The following is an 18,463-nucleotide window of genomic DNA, read 5'->3' as shown; positions in this document are numbered from 1 at the left end:
ACGCTCAGGTCACAGAATGAGGTATTATCAGTGGAGGGGCATCAGTTTTATTAAACATAGAATATTAAGAATAACCATAGAAGCCTCAGGGGGGAAAAAAAAAAATCCAAGAATTCATTGGGTGTTGGACTTGGAAGGCCATTGAGCCTTGCGGGCGGGGCAGCAGGACCTGATCCCGCCCCCTTCAATTTCCGTCTTCAAGTAACGGATCGGCCCCGCCCCCTGCCAATCAGAAGCCTCAGCCAATCGGGGAGCCGCGTCCCGCCGGCAATGACGTGCCCCGCCCCGCAGCCGCGCGATTCAAACTCCCGGAAGCGGCGCCCTCGCGGATGGGTGTGGCGGCGGAGCCCCGCGTCGTTCTTCACCTCAGGTGCTGGGCGGCCCCGGGGTGGCGACGGCGTCAGCTGTTGAGGTTTGGTGGGCCAGAACCCGCAGCTCGACCCCGCGGCTGGGTTGGTCTGCGCGGGAGGTAGCGGGCCGGCCGCGGGCCCCGGCTTCCGGCTTGTCCCGGGCCCGGCGGCGCTCCGTGGGCGGCCGTCGTCGCCTGGATTCCTCCTTCGGGCTCCGCGGTGAGTGCTGTCAGCACCGGACCCGGGGGACGCCGCCAGGCCGGCGGCCAGCCTGGGCTCTGTCGTTAGTGTGGCCTTTGCGGGTGAGCGGTGAGCCCGCGCCTTGCGTGTCCGCCCCACAGACTGCGGCCCTGGGCGGCTGCGGCCCGGACCCTCTCGGCCCGCAGGAGTCAGGAGCTGGGCGAGGGGTTTTGTACACTTTGCCTTCCCCGGGGCCCCTCGTAGGTTCCCGGGCAGACCCGGAGACAGAGGCTCAGCGGTTGAAAAGAAAACAACAAATAGGCGGAGGGCGGATACTGTGGAGACCAGATTTGAGGGAGGGGGCGGTGTCTTTAGGAGTTCCCACCGAGGAAAGGCTTCTTAAAAAAATAAAAGGTGACGCTGGGTCAGGGAAACGCTGACCAGGAGAAACCCCCGTGGGTGACTGGAATGGAAAGAGCTAAGCGCCCACCCGTGGCTCACGCCTGTAATCCACCCAAGAGGCCGGCCGATATCTGAGGATGGCTGGAACAGCCAGCCAGCCAGGGCAGACAAATCTGAGAGGCACTGTGTGTGTGTGTGTGTGTGTGTGTGTGTGTGTGTGTGTGTGTGTGTGTGTGTGTGTGTGTGTGTGTGTGTGTGTGTGTGTGTGTGTGTGTGTGTGTGTGTCAGGGCAGACAAATCTGAGAGGCACTGTGTGTGTGTGTGTGTGTCAGGGCAGACAAATCTGAGAGGCACTGTGTGTGTGTGTGTGTCAGGGCAGACAAATCTGAGAGGCACTGTGTGTGTGTGTGTGTGTGTGTGTGTGTGTGTGTGTGTGTGTGTGTGTCCCCGTCAGGGCAGACAAATCTGAGAGGCACTGTGTGTGTGTGTGTGTGTGTGTGTGTGTCAGACAAATCTGAGAGGCACCGTGTGTGTGTGTCTGCCAGACAAATCTGAAAGGCACCGTGTGTGTGTCTGTGTCTGTCTGTCTGCCTGCCCAGGGGGTGGGGGTGGGGTGCCCCTGGGCTTCTTAAGACTAGTGCTCCTGAGCCACCAGTGCCACTTCCAGCAGTGTCTGTACCAAACTGGATCTGAGTCCCACAGAATTTCCTGTCCTAGGTTGGCTTGGAGCTGTGATCCTTAGATCTCAGCCACTGAGTACTAGGATTAACGGCGTGAGCCACCAGCACCTTGCTGAGATTCTCATCTACAGTTAGCTGGCAAAAAGCCAGAAATGGAAAAACCTAAAGCCCTGAGTCCAAGCCCCAGTATTCATCCCCTCCCTTCCTCTCATTCTCTTCCTCTTTTCCCTCCCCCTTCCCTCTCCCCTCCTCCCTCCCTGGTCAGTTAAAATGAGCATATTTTCTGAAACAGAGGCCATACCATTGTGTTGAATAATGACTTATGGGGGTGGGGGGAGCAGTCTAGGGCATGAACTCAGGGCCTGGGCACTACAGCTGAACTTCTTTTGCTTAATGCTAGTACCCTACCATTTGAACCACAGCTCCACTTTTGACTTCTTTTGGTAAATTACTACCAGCTACTTATTCTTGGGTCAGTTGTGTGATTATTACTTACTGTTTTGAGGGTTCTTTTACTGATTAGAGACCTTCCTCTATTGTTTCTTCTGTCAAACTCTGGGCTTGGGCGATGTCCCTGAGCTCTTCAGCTCTACCAGTTGAGCCACAGCACCCTTCCTTGTTTTTTTTTTTGTTTTTGTTTTTTTTTTTGCCAGTCCTGGGCTTGAGCTGAGGGCCTGAGCACTGTCCTTGGACTTTCTCAAGGCTAGAGCTCTACCACTTGAGCCTCAGCACCACTTCCGGCTTTTTTCTATGTATGTGGTACCGAGGAATCAAACCCGGGTCTTCATGCATGCTAGGCAAGCACTTTAACCACTAGGCCAAACTCCCGGCATGGTTTTGTTTTTTTTAGCAGGAATTTTCTAGCAAATTATAATACCTGTACAGACCATGCACAAAAGAGAGACATGCAGGCTGTCATTTTTGCAAGGCAGATAGATACTCCTCATATCTCTCAGCTGACATTTCTTTTCAATGATTGCAATACCTCAGAAATCTTTAGTCTTTCTCTTGTTCTCTGATGATTTATTTCCTTTCTATTTAGAATGAAATAGGTTATTATGTTTATTTCAAACCTGAGACCTAAAATTTTAAATGCAAGACTTAAAATATAGTTGATTTTTATTTTCACAGACCATTTCAGATATGTCTTCCAGAAGTCCAAAAGACTTAATTAAGAGTAAGTGGGGACTAAAGCCTAATAACTCCAAATCAGAAACTGAATTACAGAAATTTAAGGGTGAAATCGCAGCTTTAAAAACATCAATGGATGAACTCACAAATGGAAAAGGAAAACTGACTGATAAGGATAAACACAGACTTCTGGAGGTAAGTGGACCTTTAATCCTTTAAGTAATAGTGAGCATTCTTAGAAAATGTTGTACTTGGATTTCCTGATGCTGCCTTCTTATTCTTATCTTTATCCTTACCCTATCCTCCTCTACTAATGAACATGTATGTCTTGTGGGACCCTTTTTTAGCCTTTAAGATCTAATAGGATGGAGGGAAGATTCTCAAATACTCATGAGAGCTGTATACAGTGGCTTATACCTATAACCATGGCTGAAATTGGAGGGATCTTGGCTTGAGGCCATCCTAGGCAAAAAGTTTGCCAGACCCTCCCTCAACTAATAAAAGTTGAGACCTGGATGTGACCCATCGTTCTCAGTATATGGGAAATGAAAATAGGAGGATTGAGGTCCAAGCCAGGCCCAGGAAAAAGTAAGGCCCTATTATAAAAAACCATAGAGCCAGGCGAAGTGGCTCATGTCTATAATCCTAGCTACTCAGCTCTGAGGTTCAAAGCCAGGCACTAAAGATCATGAGACTCTTTTCTCAAATCACTAGAAAACTGGAAGTGGGGCTGTTGCTCAATGGGTAGGGCAGTAGCCTTGAGCTGAAGAGCTCAGGTTCAGTGCCCACGCCCAGAGTTCAAGTCCCATGACCAACAACAACAAAAAACATAATAAGGGCCGGGAATTTGGACTAGTGGTGGAGTGCTTGCTTAGCTTGCACGAAGACCTGGGTTCGATTCCTTGGTACCACATACATAGAAAAAAGCTGGAAGTGGCGCTGAGGCTCAAGTGGTAGAGCCCTAGCCTTGAGAAAATCCAAGGACAGTGCTCAGGCCCTGAGCTCAAGCCCAGAACTGGCCAAAAACAAAAATCAAACATAATAAAGCCCGGTACCAGTGGTTCACACTGAAGATTGTGGTTTGAATCAGTGTGGATAGGAAAGTCTGAGACTTATCTACAATTAACCACCATTAAATAAATAGTCAAGCAGTCATAAATGATGGAAGTAGAGCTGTGGCTCAAGTGGTAGAGTATTAGCTTTGAGCAAAAAATACTCAGTGACCTTAGTTCAAGCTGCAGATCAACACACTCAAAGAAAACAAAAATAGGAGGTGTGGTTCAAATGGTAGAACTGGTATCTAGCAATCACAAGGTTCTTAGTTCCAATCCCTGTACCACCTTTACTTCCCTCAAAAAAATAGAAAACTTCCTTTAGCTTTCTCACAGTCCTTGATACAAGTTTCTCTTTTGTGTCTATGCCCATTCATAGTGTGTGTATCTCAGCTAGAATACATATTACATTCATAATGTATTGGTTTATGTCATTGAGCTATTTGAGTATAGAACTGGACTTTCTTTGGCCCTGCTATCAAAGCCAACTTGATATAGAATAAATATTTAATGCTTGTGGAAATGTAGTTTAGCTGCAGGTTTGACTTGACTTTGTTCTAAGCTTCTTGTTCTTTTATGTCTAGAAAATTCGAGCTCTTGAAGCTGAGAGAGAAAAGAATGCTTACTACCTCACAGAGAAGGACAAAGAAATACAGCAACTCAGAGAACAGTTGAAGACCAGATATAATACAACTGCTTTGCTTGAGCAGCTCGAAGAGAAAACCAAGGAAGGTGAAAGGAGGGAACAATTGTTGAAATCCTTATCTGAAGAGACCGATGTACTGAAGAAACAGCTGTCTGCCGCGTCAGCAAGACTCGCTGAACTTGAAGGCAAAGCCAGTACCATCCGTTTATCACAGGTACTAACCATTTTTTCAAAATGTTTTGTTTTGTTGTTTTTTTGGAGGGGTGCGGGGGTTGTGGGTCTTGAACTCTGGGCCTGGGCATTATCCCTGAGCTCTTCAGCTCAATGCTTGCACTCTACCACTTGAGCCACGGAGCCACTTCTGGTTTTCTGGTGGTTAACTGGAGATAAGAGTCTCACAGACTTTAGTGTCCAGGCTGGCTTTGAACCCCAATCCTCAGATCTTGGTCTCCTGAGTGGCTAGGATTTCAGGTTTGAGCCACCGGTGCCCAGCTTAAAATCTGAAGTTTTTGATTACCATCAAAAGTAGAAAGTGTCATACCTGACGCCTGTGACCACCCCAGAAATAATGCAAGTACATTATACATTCTGTGCAGAAGTAGCTTTAGGCTCTGTGTATAAATAGGCAGATATGAATAAACACATTTCATGTGTAGAGTTAGTTAAATCTTGAAGATAACTCATATTACATACAAATATTTCAAATTCCAGTAAATCTACAAAATCAAATACTTAATGTTTTAGCATTTTCAGATAAGGGCTACTCCAGCAATACTAATATAAAATAAAATGTAATTCTAGAAAAGAAGCTCATCTTTTGACAACTTATATTTCTAGATTTTGTTGAAATAACACAACTGTTTTCACACCTTTTTGTGAAAAACCAGGCTTTTCTAGTGATTCTGTGCTCCAGATGAGCTCAAGTTAAATTAGATCTGAAATCTCAGGGTTTCCAATCTGCTTGGGAAGCTTCTAGATGTTAATTTTTACAGTGGTCTTCTTGTAACCTGGCTAGATGGTTCCAAAATATGTTGCCAAATTTTGGGGTGCCCCTGAGTATGTACATAGGGTATTTTTATGGAACTAAATCTATCAAGGAAACTTGTATTGTTGAATGTGTAATGTTAAGTGATCTTGGATTATTTACAGACCACAGCTGCTGGCTGCCTCAGCTCATCAATGAGTAATATTCATGAGATGGAAATGCAGCTCAGAGATGTAAGTTTATTTCTTGTGATTGTTATGAGTAAATAAGCTATGGGACTAACTTATCTACTTCTAAATTTTATAGAAGTTGGAAGCATTAGCACTGGTACTGAAAAAGAATCTGTTTATGCTACAAGAGAACTGAGTGGATTGTAATAGTTGCCTAATTCAGTACCCAGGCATTCAGGAGAACATTTTCATCAATTAGGCTCCAAATATCTCCTAAGTCTAATTTGTCCCTCTCTTTTTTTGGGGGCGGGGGGAGGATACTAAGGCTTGAACTCTAAGCCTCTTACTATCATTCATGCCTGGCACTCTACCAGTTGAGCCATACCTCTAGTCTAAAATAAGAATCTCTTGGATTGGTCTGCCTGGACTGACTTTGAATTAAGATCCTCAGATTTCAGCCATCAGAATACTAGGATTATAGGTGCAAGCCACTGGATGCCTGACTGTGTTGGAATTTTTGCTTACAGAATACTTAGTAGATCCCTGTCAGAACAGGAGGAAGAATTTTCAGCATCCCATAGGACTGCACTTTGCCCTTAGTCTATATTTTAATTGATAACTTGGATGATAATGTTAAGTGCATACCATACACATGTGTAGATGACACTTAACTGGAAGGAGTAAGTAATGCAGTAATGACTCTAAAGATTCATAACTAATAGTATTAAGGTTTATTGATAGCTATTTGATTGGTACTCCACTTCTTTGATACTTTTAAGAGGAAAGAGCAGGTGCATACAGTCAGCTGGAAGAGGCAGGGTGGAAAGAAATGTTTGATGTATTGAAGTAATATCGCCATCATGTGGCTCTTTAGAATATTGCCTGAGTCTTATGCTAACTTTGACCAAGTAGCAACAGATTTATATCAAAGGAAAAAAAAAAACCATGACTCTGCTTCAATGTTGACTTAAACTGTATTAAATGCTTCATAAATATGGACAAATATAAATTTTGTTATAAAACAATCTGTAGCATCTAACATGCTACAGTTGATATACACAATACGGATAGATTTGCTTTTTGAGTCCTACTATGACATACATGCTATCTCATTTAGAAATTACATTTAAACATGATTTTGAGGTCCTCAACAGTTAAAAGATACACGGAATGTGAACAGGGGGATGGCAGTAGAGCTGAATAAAGTGTGATTACTGTCACCTGCTTTGAAATAGCACAAGATTCTTAGCAACCGTCTCAGATACACTGTTTGCTGTGAAGTCAAGATATTAGTATTCAATGGGAAAGGGAAAGGGGAAAACAAGATGATTGGGTGGGCATGGGGAGTGGGAAATAGGGACAAAAACATGAGAGGGAGTATCAATGTGTGAGAAGTAATGCACCTACTACCTGGTGAATGTTACAGTAACCCCTCTATACATTACCCTGACAATAAAAAAATTAAAAAAAGATGTTAGTATTCATATTTCCTTGAGGCCAATTATTATTCAAACATTCAGAAGGGTTGAAAGTATGACCAAGTTCAGATCTGCCACTAATATTCAATAATAAGACACTGTTTAAATCAACTTACTACAGTGCAACTAGTTGTCTTTAGAACCTTACAATTTTAAGGATATAGTACAGAATGGATACACACACACACACACATGCACACACACGCACACCCATATATATGACCTCTGCCTTGATAAGGAACTTTTTTTTTGGTCGGTTGTGGGACTTGAACTCGGGCCTGGGCGTTGTCCCTGAGCAATTCAGCTCAAGGCTTGTGCCACCCTTACCCCTATTGGAGATAAGAGTCTCACAGACTTTTAGTGCCCAGGCTGGCTTTGAACTCCAATCCTCAAATCTCAGCCTCCTGAGTACCTAGGATTATAGGCATGAGCTACCAGTGCCCAGAAAGAATGCAAGGCTTGATAAGAAACTTAGGACAGAATTGGCCTGAGAACCAGCCCATATATTGGGTACTCCGCACTCTCCAGGCAACTGTTTTAGTAGTTTTCCTTATGTGGCTTATCTCCTAACTCTGAAAAGCCATTTAAACCCCATACCTACAAGCTTTGTCATGAACTCATAGTGCACTGTAGAAAGAGCCTACTACACCTTGGAGGAACTGTCTGATGTTAGAGCTTCCCCATATATAGATCTTTGTGTATAGAAGACTCAACTGCCAGTATCTTTAAAAGATGGAAGCTCTTACCAGAAAGCAAAGGCTCATTTCTGTGCCTTCACAAAGACATTCTAGTTTACAAAGAGTAGTGCATGCAGTCACAGTGTGCTGTGTATGGGAGGTAGCAGACTTAATCCCCTTCATCCTTGACTTGGCTCTGCTATTAAGTATTCTAAAGGTGTGTGACATACAGTAATTGCTATATTATTCCACGAGCCATGAGAGTGTTTTTGAACATTTTTTATGGGCATAAATTAGTTGCATAGGGGAGTTTCATTATATGTGTTTAGAGCATATCTTGATTAGACTCACCCCCTCCATATCTCTCCCTCTCCCTAGCCCACTTCTTAAAACAATTTTAATAATTGTTAAAAATTAACCTGGTTTACATCATGTCATTCATTTATTTTAAGTTATGAATTTTTCAAAGGAGTTTTAACATGGTAATTTTTCACAGATATTTTTGTACAGATATTATATTTTAATTAGATTAATTTCCTTTGCTACTCCCTCCCTCTCCTTCTTTCTGCCCTTTCCCATTATGGGATAGCGTTTAGTGAATTTTCTTAGGTTATCGTTATACACAAATGCAATAAATGTATTTTGATACTATTCACTCCCTGTCATTTTCTTTTCCTTTCCTGATCCCCTCAAACAATTCCACTGTTAAGAATATATTTATAGGTACATGAATATGTGTGTATATATTCACATGTACATACACACAAGTGTGTGTATATAAATATATGATCATGTATGTATTTATATATGTTTATTTTTAGGTCTAGCTTCCACATATGAGAGAAAACACGCAACTTTGATCTTTCTGAACCTGGTTTACTTCATGTAACATGATCATACTCCATTGTGGATATATACCACACTTAAAAAAAGATTCAGTGAATGAGCGGATTAAGTAAATAGGACATAGTTCTGCAGTGAACATGGGTATTGAGTGTCTCTATTGTATCCTCACTCATATTCCTTCAGATACATGCCCAAGAGTAGTATCACTGGATCATATGGTAATCCATTTTTTATTTTTCTGAGGACTCTCCATACTGCTTTTGATAGTGGTTGCACTAACTTACATTCCTACTAACAAGACCCCTTTTTTTTTTCTGCATCCTCTCCAGAAATAATTGTGTTCTTAATGGTGGTCATTTTTCTTGGAGTGAATGAGAGCTCAATGTTGTTTTGATTTGCATGTCCTTTACCACTATAAACATTTTCTGTGTTGGAAAAGACTGTTTCACTTGATCTCCTTTGTGTATGGCAAGATTTTTTTGTTTTTATTATTGATTTTCTTTCATCTTCGTTGCAAGGCTCTGGAAAAGAATCAACAGTGGCTTGTGTATGATCAGCAGCGTGAGGTCTACGTTAAAGGACTTTTAGCAAAGATCTTTGAGCTGGAGCAGAAAGCAGGAGCAGCTGCTCCTTTACTCCCACAGCAGACAAAAAAGACGGAATCAGAAGGTACTGATTAGTGTAAGTTTTCCTTTTGGATAGGCCTGACATTTTTCCAGATGGAGTGATTCGTCAAATTTAGATTTGGGTAAATATGTATTAGAAAGTAAAATAAGAACATGTCTTCTATGCTTGAGATAAGAAACAAGGCAAACTTGCAAATGCTATTTCCTGTTTTTAAATCAAAAGAAGGCATAAGTCAGAGATGAAGGAGGCATGATTGGGTGCTCAGGAATGTGAAGTTTCCTCCACCTTTGCATGGCCCTTCCTTTCCTTCTGTTTCTACCCTTATTTTCTTCAGAGCTAGCCTTGCTGGCTGGTTTTTTGTCTTTAGCACTCGCTGGCTGGTTTTTTGTCTTTAGCACTCACTCTTATCAACCCAAGGAGAAAAAAAAATGTGTTTTATTCATCATTCTTCAACCATTTGATCTTCACCATGATGTTTCTTATTCGTCACTTTTTTGACATGTGCTTTGCAGCTTCACTAACACTGATATACACTGGGACAGTTGTCAATTTGACAGCAAACCAAAAATCTCCTGAGAGGTGGGACAGAAGTGTCATTGGCCTCATTTTACAGAAGAAATTGTTTCAACACTTCTAGGTGTGATGAACTGGAATAAAAAAGAAACACACTCACAAAGCACTGCTTATAAAAGAGAGGGGAGCCAGGCTTATTATGGAAGCCTCACACCTGAGTATTTAAAACAGAGCTAACATTAAAAAGAAAACATAAAGGGAATATCTCTAAATATAATTCAAAGCTGTTCAGCTCTTAACAGGACAGAGTTAATACTTGAATGCCTTTATATATTTGTTACATACTAAAGTAGGAGTTTGTTTCATGGTTAAGTCTTAATATTTTTCTTTTAATAATGTAGTGTTCTTTCTCATCCCCTTTTCCTTGATCTGTTTCTCACAGTGGTATAAGCATTTAATAAAGTAATCTAATAGGAAAGGTGGGGCGGAGCCTTTCTGTACTATTACATGTTAATACTTTTGTCTTTAATTCTGGTAATTATTTACATATCTATAAATTATTAATAAATAAAAATTCCTATTTGTTCATTTATCTTTAGATATTAAGGACTAGACAGTAGTCACAAAATCATTCCATGATTTTTTTTTTCTTTGCCAGTCCTCGGCCTAAGCTCAGGGCCTGAGCACTGTCCTTGGTCTTTTTCAGGGCTAGAGCGCTACCACTTGAGCCTCAGCACCACTTCCGGCTTTTTTTTTCTACCTATGTGGTACTGAGGAATCAAACCCGGGTCTTTGTGTATGCTAGACAAGCACTCTACCACTAGGCCAGACTCCCAGCCCTTTAGTTCTTTTATCTCGTGACTTCAAATATTCCTGAACTATTTCTTAATCCATCAAATGTCAGTCATAACTCCCATCTTGTGACTTTGTTTTTAAGCTGAAATCATGGTGTGATCTCATTTATAAAAGCATGTTTGAAGTTCAACTTCTCAGGTTATCATTGATTTTATAAAGTGAGCTGTGTTACAATGTCATTTGCTACAGCTTTTCTTCAAGAAGAGAAGCAAAAGTATTACAACCACTTGGCAAATGCCAAAAAAGATCTTGAGGTCGAACGACAAACCATAACTCAGTTGAATTTTGAACTGAGTGAATTTAGAAGAAAATATGAAGAGACTCAAAAAGAAGTTCAAGATTTAAATCAGCTATTGTGTTCACAAAGAAATGCAGATGTACAACAGCTGGAAGAGAGCCGGCATAAAACAGAGAAAATACAAAGACTTAAGGAAGAAAACGATATTGCTAGGGAAAAACTTGAAGAAGAGAGAAAGAGATCTGAAGAGCTCTTATCTCAGGTAAGCTTACCAAGAAAATCACCAGGACTCAGATTCAAATTTTCCTTGAGCACCTACCAAGCATCAGAGACTGTTTTACCATTAGGAAATTAGAGAAACAGGTTCCTGCCCTCATGGGAGTTCTATATTCTAGCATAGAATCAGATCATAAATACCCAAATAAGGAAGTTAAAGGGAACAGAGAAATTGGCAGCTAGTGAAGACCTCACTGAGAAGTATTTGAACAAAGATTTGTCAGAAAGATAACTTGGATTCCTCCTCATTAGAGGAAACCACACCTGCGAAGGCTCTGAATGACAAGGAAGTAACCAAAGAAAGATGTAAAGTAGTGAGAAGAATCAAGACTCTTCTAAGCTGGCATTTGCATCCTGCCGGTACTATGCTTAGTGAATTCACATAGTGCCTTCCATGTTATCATACTGGCAGCTTTGAGCCATGATGCCTTACTAATATTAGTGTTACTAAGTTGGGATAATTAGAAATGAATGCTACTTTGACAGAAAGTCATTGTTTAAATTTTGCCTAGCAACATGGAGTAATGGGAAAAAACAAAAACAAAAAAAAAAGACACGACTTGGAATCCATCTGGTCTCTAGTCCAGAAAATGTGGCCTTAGGCAAATCATCCACCTTCTCAGACCTATATGGGATTTACTGATCAAAGGAATAATAATAACCTCTCCCTGCCTTAACAGATCATTCGTTGTGAGGGTCAGGAGAATGAAAAATGCTTTGTACATGAAATAAGTGTCAGTGTTACTTATTGCTACTACCATCATCAGAAATTTTAAAATCATCCAAAAGTTTAGAGTGAGAGAAAGTTACCCACCTAACCTGTTCCTTCATCTGCGCTGCTTTCCTATCTGGGCAGGGTCATGAGTAAGAACACTTAGGCAAACTAAGTAGAAATGATTCCATTTTGCAGCTAAGGAGGTGAGGTACTCCCTTTTCTTGTTATATCGTAGAACTGATGGCAAATGTCAGAGCCCCCAGGAAAGGAGTAATGTACCATAGAGTGTTAGCGGTCAGTGTGGCAGTTCAAGGAACTTGAAACCAGCTGCTTACACAGCTCCATCTAGCAAGCAGCTGGAATGAGTCATGAGCTAGCAGGTGTTGCCCTGGTTAAGTAGGTGACTGTTGTAAGCCCCTGATGTAAGTGATAAAAGTCAGATGAGACAATGTTGGCTCTCTTTGCATCCCACAGGTCCGGTTTCTTTACAGGTCTCTGCTAAAGCAGCAAGAGGAACAAGCAAGGGTAGCTCTGTTGGAACAACAGGTACTCACTAGGGTTGCTTTGAAATTCACATCAGTCTGCTAGGAAATGTAATCTTTCTTGCTGTTTACATTGGTCCATGGAGAACTATTCATAGTTGTGAAAAATGTTGTAAGAGACTAACCAAAAATGTCGATAGAGACTCTGTACTAGCCTTAAATTATTGGTATTGTCCTTAGACTAAATGAGATTTTGGAGATGTAATGACATTTTCTTATTAGGTAAATGCTGGCTTTGGCAGATTTTGCTTTTCCCTGGATGGCTATAATTGTTAATTTTAGCTTTACAAGGTTTCTTAATAGGGCCAACTTATAATTTCAAGAAGAACTCAGAAACCATTTACTATCAGAATGAACAGAGGTGTGTGTGTGTGTGTATGTGTGCACTCGGGGGGGCACATATGTGTGCACACGAGTCTGAGAACTCAGGGCCAAGGTGCTGTCCCTGAGCTTTTTGGTAATTAATTGGAGATAAGAGTCTCATGGACTTTCTTGCCAGGGCTGGCTTTGAACCACGATCCCCAGATCTTAGCCTCTTGAGTGGCTAAGATTACAGGTGTGAGCCACCAGCACCTGTTATAAGCAGGGGTTCTTACATTCCAAGTCAAAGATGATCCTCTTTTACTTCTCCCACTCCTATCTTGAAATAAAGAGGACCACATGATGGGGGTGAGTGGATGGTAATTCTAACCATCAATGTCCCAAGCTATTCTTTACTTACTCATCTCAAATCATGGCTTTACTTCTTGCATAAAGCAAGTCCTCCATCTTAAACTTCATTTATTAACATCTCACTATGATCAGATGAACTCTTGCTACAAGAGTAAAACATGTCATTTTCTTCTTGTGTTAATGAAGAGTACAAGCATCCACTCAAGAGAACTGGACCCTATCTATCAGCTATAATTGTCTTGTCCTGGGCATTTTCTAGATGCAGGCATGTACTTTAGACTTTGAAAATGAAAAGCTTGACCGGCAAAATATGCAGCATCAACTACATATAATTCTTAAGGAACTCCGTAAAGCAAGTAATCAAATAACACAGTTGGAATCCTTGGTGAGTTTCAAATGGCTAACCCAAAACTTTAGGTTTTAGATTGTCTTTTTAACTTCTATTTATATGTAACCAAGAGTTTACAGGATAGTTGGCTTCATCTCCAGACTATAAGCAGAACTCCTGTCATTAGAAGCAATCACCCTTAGAGCATCAGTTCAGCTCAGAAAGAGGGACATTATGTACCTCTTAAACTAGTCTCCTTATTCATGTTCAAGGTCATCTCCCCTTCCCCCTGCCCAGGTGATTTGCTTCTCCACTTACAGAACCTTCCTGGGGAGACCAGAGTGTGGGAGAGGGCATCAAAGAATTTTGATCTGAAATTACATTTTTCTATTAGAAGTGTTTTGCATTTAGGAATAATATTTGTTTGTTTGTTTGTTTGTTTGTAGATCGTGAGGCTTGAACTCTGGGTCTCGGTGCTGTCCCTGAGCTCTTCAGCTCAAGGATACCATCCTAACCTTGAGCCACAGCCCCACTTCTCGTTTTCTAGTAAATTGGAGATAAGAGTGTTGGCTCTTTAGTGCCTGGCCTGGCTTTGAACTGCAATCCTCAGATCTCAGCCTCTTAAATAACTAGGATTACAGGTGTGAGCCACTGGGATAATGTATTATTATTTTAATATGGCTACTTTTGTGTGTGTGATATTGGGGTCCAAACTTGGGGCTCATTTGTCATCTTCCATGTGAGTTATACCTCCAGTCCAGTCTTTTGCTGGTTATTTTGGAGAAGTCCTTCAGACTTTCCTACCTGGGCTGACTTGAGCCACTTGCTTGTTAATATTTTAGGACTACTATGAGCTCAATGGTTTTTTTTTTTTTTTAGTTACCATGAAAACAATCCTTTGGAGTATATTGTTTTGATAAAGATAAGATTTCTTTTCACTTATTTTCTTTTATCTTACTAATGAGCTTTTGGACCAAACTTATTGGAATCTCTGTATATGTGTGTGTGCATACTCCATAAATATATATTTCATGTATCCTAGTACTGAAGGATATTTGGAATCAATTAAATCACATTTAATAACACTAAATAACATTTTAATATAGCAAATGGCTCACAACTGTATTTTTAGCTACTCAGGAGGCTGACGTCTGAGGATCCCAGTTTAAACTCTGCTCAGGCAAAAAAATCTTGAGACTCTTATTTCCAGTCAACCAGGGAAAGTGAAGTGATAAAGATAAGATAGACTACTGTCAAGCCCTAGTACCAATACATAAACACACAAAACATCCAGATAGGAGCTGGGACCATAGAGTGCTTGCCTAACATGCACAAAGCCCTGGGTTCAGTTCTTCAGTACCACATACACAGAAAAAGCCAGAAGTGGTACTGTGGCTCAAGTGGCAGAGTGCTAGCTTTGAGCAAAAAGTGTCTGTGGACAGTGCCCCAAGTTCAAGCCCCAGGACTGGTGCGTGCGCGCGCACACACACACACACACACTATAATATATATCCTTTTTCTTATCTATCACCCTTGATTTTAGATATACCCCTTGGGTTTTCAAATGAGAAAAAAGCACATGTAAAAAAACTAACATAATTTTCGTATGAATAAAAGAAACAAAATGTGTGCCCAGCTCCCTACTGTGCCATTGATTTTGACTATAGCTTTTGAAGATTAGAATCACTTCTGTTAATGACTTTTTCACCATCTAGGAAGTACATGAGCATATATGAAAGAATCTCTAATTTTGTTGCTCCTACTGTCTTCATTGAATACATGCTTTCTTTCTTTATAGCACTCTCTTTTAAACTTTGACTATTCTGAATTCTTCAAGTAGGAAATATGAATATAAACTATACAAACTGCATGTAAGCTGCTAAAAAATTCTTAGTGGCTTTTAATTCTGTGTTGCTTTTTTTTTTTTTGCCAGTCCTGGGCTTGAGCTCAGGGCCTGAGCACTGTCCTTGGATTTTCTCAAGGCTAGAGCTCTACCACTTGAGCCTTAGCACCATTTCTGGCTTTTTTCTATGTATGTGGTACTGAGGAATTGAACCCAGGTCTTCTTGCACTCTACCACTCTACCACTAGGCCAAACTCCCGGCCGGTGTTGTTCATTTTTTTTGTTTCTGTTTTTGAGATGGAGTCTCACTCCGTAGCACAGGTTGGCCTGAAAATCAATCATTCTGCTTCATCCTCTTAAGTGCTGGGATCTATATAGTTCTTTATTGATAAAATTGCTTATTCTATAAAACTAGAAAATTTATGATGTATGAAAATATCATGATGAAACCACTTTGTTGGTAATACACACACACACACACACTGATTTGAAAGATTTGAATGGCTATATGAGAAAATAGCAAATGAACCTCATGGCAGACTTTTTTTTTTTTTTTTTTTTTTTTGCTGGTTCTTGGATCTGAACTCTGGGCCCCGGCACTGCCATAAGTTTTTGTGTGCATAAGGCTATCACGGCTAGCTTTTTGTGGTTAATTGGAGATAAGAGCCTCATGAAGTTTTATGCCTGGGCTAGCTTTGAACCAGAAGTTTTCTGCCTGGGCTCGCTTCGAACCACAATCTGCAGATGTGAGCAGTTAGGATTACAGGTGTGAGTCACCAGTGCCCAGCTTCCCACAGACATTTTATGTTTGGCTCCTTGCCTCTTAACAGAACCTATTTAGATAAACAGCCAACTACTGTACTTTTCTGGGCAATTATAATAACTTTCTGGGTACTCCATGGCCACCTCATATGTTGCCATCGAAGTCCTGACAAGCAGAGATCCTAAGGAGAAGATGTCTGCAGGGCGAAGCAGCTAGCAGATACGTAGACATTAACATTGCTGAGCAGTAGGCCTCGTATACAAATGGTGTTCACTTGAAACTTCTTTTTCAGAAACAGCTTCATGAGTTTGCCTTCACAGAGCCATTTGTTGCTTCCCAGGGAGAAAGTGAAAACAGAAGAAAAATTACCTCGCCAAAAAGTCCCAGTGCTGCACTAAACGAAAGCCTGGTAGAATGTCCCAAGTGCAATGTCCAGTATCCAGCCACTGAGCATCGGGATCTGCTGGTCCATGTTGAATACTGTTCTGAGTAGCAGAATCGTTATTGCTGGGTTTTCTGCAAAAAGATTCAATACTGTATCTTACATTTGCTTAGGGACATCTTGATTACATATGCCACCTCTTGCACCTGAAGGTGCTTATCTACCTTTGACACTGGTGGTGGCGTGCCTAGAAATCATTGCATCTCCCACAGTGCTGCTTTGCACATTCCTTGGCACTGATCCTCCCTGTGACGGGTCACCAGCTTGCAGTGGCTGATGTGGTGATCAGTGGGTGTTGAGACTACTAATGTTTTGCACTGTTAAAATACTCAACAAAGCGAAGATAGTTCCTGCTCGCAGGTTAAATGTTGCACTAGCAAGCAAATACTTGTTTGGGGGGCTTTACAAAGCAAAAGTAATTAACGGTTTTGCTGTGTTGGCTTTTTTTTTTTTTTTAATATAAGAGCTTTATTTAGTATACTGATTCCAGTTTTGATACCAACAATTAAATGGTGGCAATAGTATTTTCATTTTTTCCTTGCTATTACAAAACGGTTATTAGAAAAGTTGGGAATTTCACAACCTTTATTGAGACTTCCTGTTGAAAGTGTAAACCCAGCCATCTAAGCACAAAACAGATCGAGGAATACTTTTAGTAGCCACACAATGTTTTCCTTTATGTTATCTAGCTGTAACTTTAACTTGGATTTCATTAGCACAAGTTGGGTTAATTAAAATCGTTAAAAAAATAAATCCTAACAAAACTATACTTGTTTGATTTACAGCTATTTTTATCATTCTTATTTTTGACATTGTTAAAACTGAACAGTGTGAGTATCAGATACTGTTTTGAAAAGATATTTTTTTACATGCTTTAAACCAAAAGTTTTATTTCTTCAGGTTTTCTAACATGCTTAACACTGGGCTACTGTTAACAATATAAAGGGAAAAAAGAATAAAATTATTTAATGTTTTACTATGTCATGTGTATGTAAATACCTAAGATAGTCAAAATGTCTACCCTAAATATGTTGGGAGTTCAAGGTGAACATATGCTATAAGATGGTAAGGTATTTAAAGAAACAGCAGAACCTGCCACCCCTCTGAAAGCGGTAGTAGATGGTTTCAGGCATTCGTGTTGAGCCGATGATAACTCTTGATCAGTAAGTATGATTCAGAGCTGTTTATTACAAAGGCAAGACAAAAAGCATTGAGAATTATTTAGTTGGGATTTTTTTAGACCATGTGGTATTGTGCAGATCTGTTTATCACAATACATTTCTTCCATAACTTAATACCAGGTTCACAATCACATTTGAACAAAAGATATAGAAGTACTCTGCTGTAATGGCAAGGCTCTGAGTGAAAAACTACAATATTTAATTATAAATATAGGCCTTAAGGAAGTTGCTCTCTCCTTATAAGCAAGCGGAGTATTACCTCTAGTTTATAAAGGTAGGAAATGCCCCAGTCATTCAGTGAGCAGTAGTCAGAAGTAGAACTCTGGCCTTTGGTTCCTGCCAGAGGACTATGAGGTACAGGGTGTGGGCCCATGGGACACACAGCCAGGACACAGCTGTAATAGACGCTCTAGCTGTGAAACTCTCCCAATGGATGGATTTTTATGCGTTTCTGAATAGATTATTTAGAATAAGAATTCTTTTTCCTGGATCAGTAATATGTACAAGGCCTGAAAAACCTTCAAGGGGTTAAACAGGCAGGTTTCTCTTGTAATTAAAAAGAGTCCTTTCATGGCAGCTAAACACCGATGCTTATGACATGTTTGGTTCTGGGGAACTAGAAACTGGGCTAAATCTAATACTTGTTAGCTCTTAACTACAGCTCAAGTCAGTGCTCATACCAGCATCAGCTTTTAGATGAACATACTAAGATGTCCATTCATTTCCCTTCATTAATCCCTAATGACTGGGAAAGAAAATATTTAAACTCAGCTCAGGGTGTCCGATCTAAGGAGATCCATCCTATCTTTTTCATTATATTCCTCATTATTAGCACATGCCAAAATTCTTCTCCAAGACAGTATTTTAACCC

At 40.7% G+C, this 18,463-nt stretch overlaps 1 protein-coding gene across 5 annotated transcripts; it reads left to right on the top strand.

Moving 5' to 3' along the window:
• Positions 1–316: 316 nt before the first annotated feature.
• On the top strand, positions 317–17,385 carry Cep55 (centrosomal protein 55). Of its 5 annotated transcripts, none has more exons than XM_090346240.1 (9): positions 317–370; positions 2,744–2,938; positions 4,380–4,655; positions 5,591–5,659; positions 9,116–9,266; positions 10,782–11,092; positions 12,296–12,367; positions 13,295–13,420; positions 16,310–17,385. In XM_090346240.1, exons 2-9 carry the CDS (start codon positions 2,756–2,758, stop codon positions 16,460–16,462), a joined length of 1,341 nt encoding a protein of 446 aa, XP_090202366.1. In that variant the 5' UTR covers positions 317–370; positions 2,744–2,755; the 3' UTR covers positions 16,463–17,385. The 5 variants fall into 5 exon arrangements, with proteins under 5 accessions (XP_090202366.1, XP_090202364.1, XP_090202369.1 ...); XM_090346238.1 differs by having other exon boundaries at positions 16,262–17,385; XM_090346239.1 differs by lacking the exon at positions 317–370 and adding an exon at positions 383–569 and having other exon boundaries at positions 16,262–17,385.
• The last annotated feature ends 1,078 nt before the right edge of the window (positions 17,386–18,463 follow it).

The sequence above is a fragment of the Megascapheus bottae genome, chromosome 15, assembly GCF_031878675.1.
Source record: "Megascapheus bottae isolate mThoBot1 chromosome 15, mThoBot2.hap1, whole genome shotgun sequence".
Lineage (NCBI taxonomy): Eukaryota > Metazoa > Chordata > Mammalia > Rodentia > Geomyidae > Megascapheus > Megascapheus bottae.
This window is presented reverse-complemented; position numbering and strand designations above follow the sequence as displayed.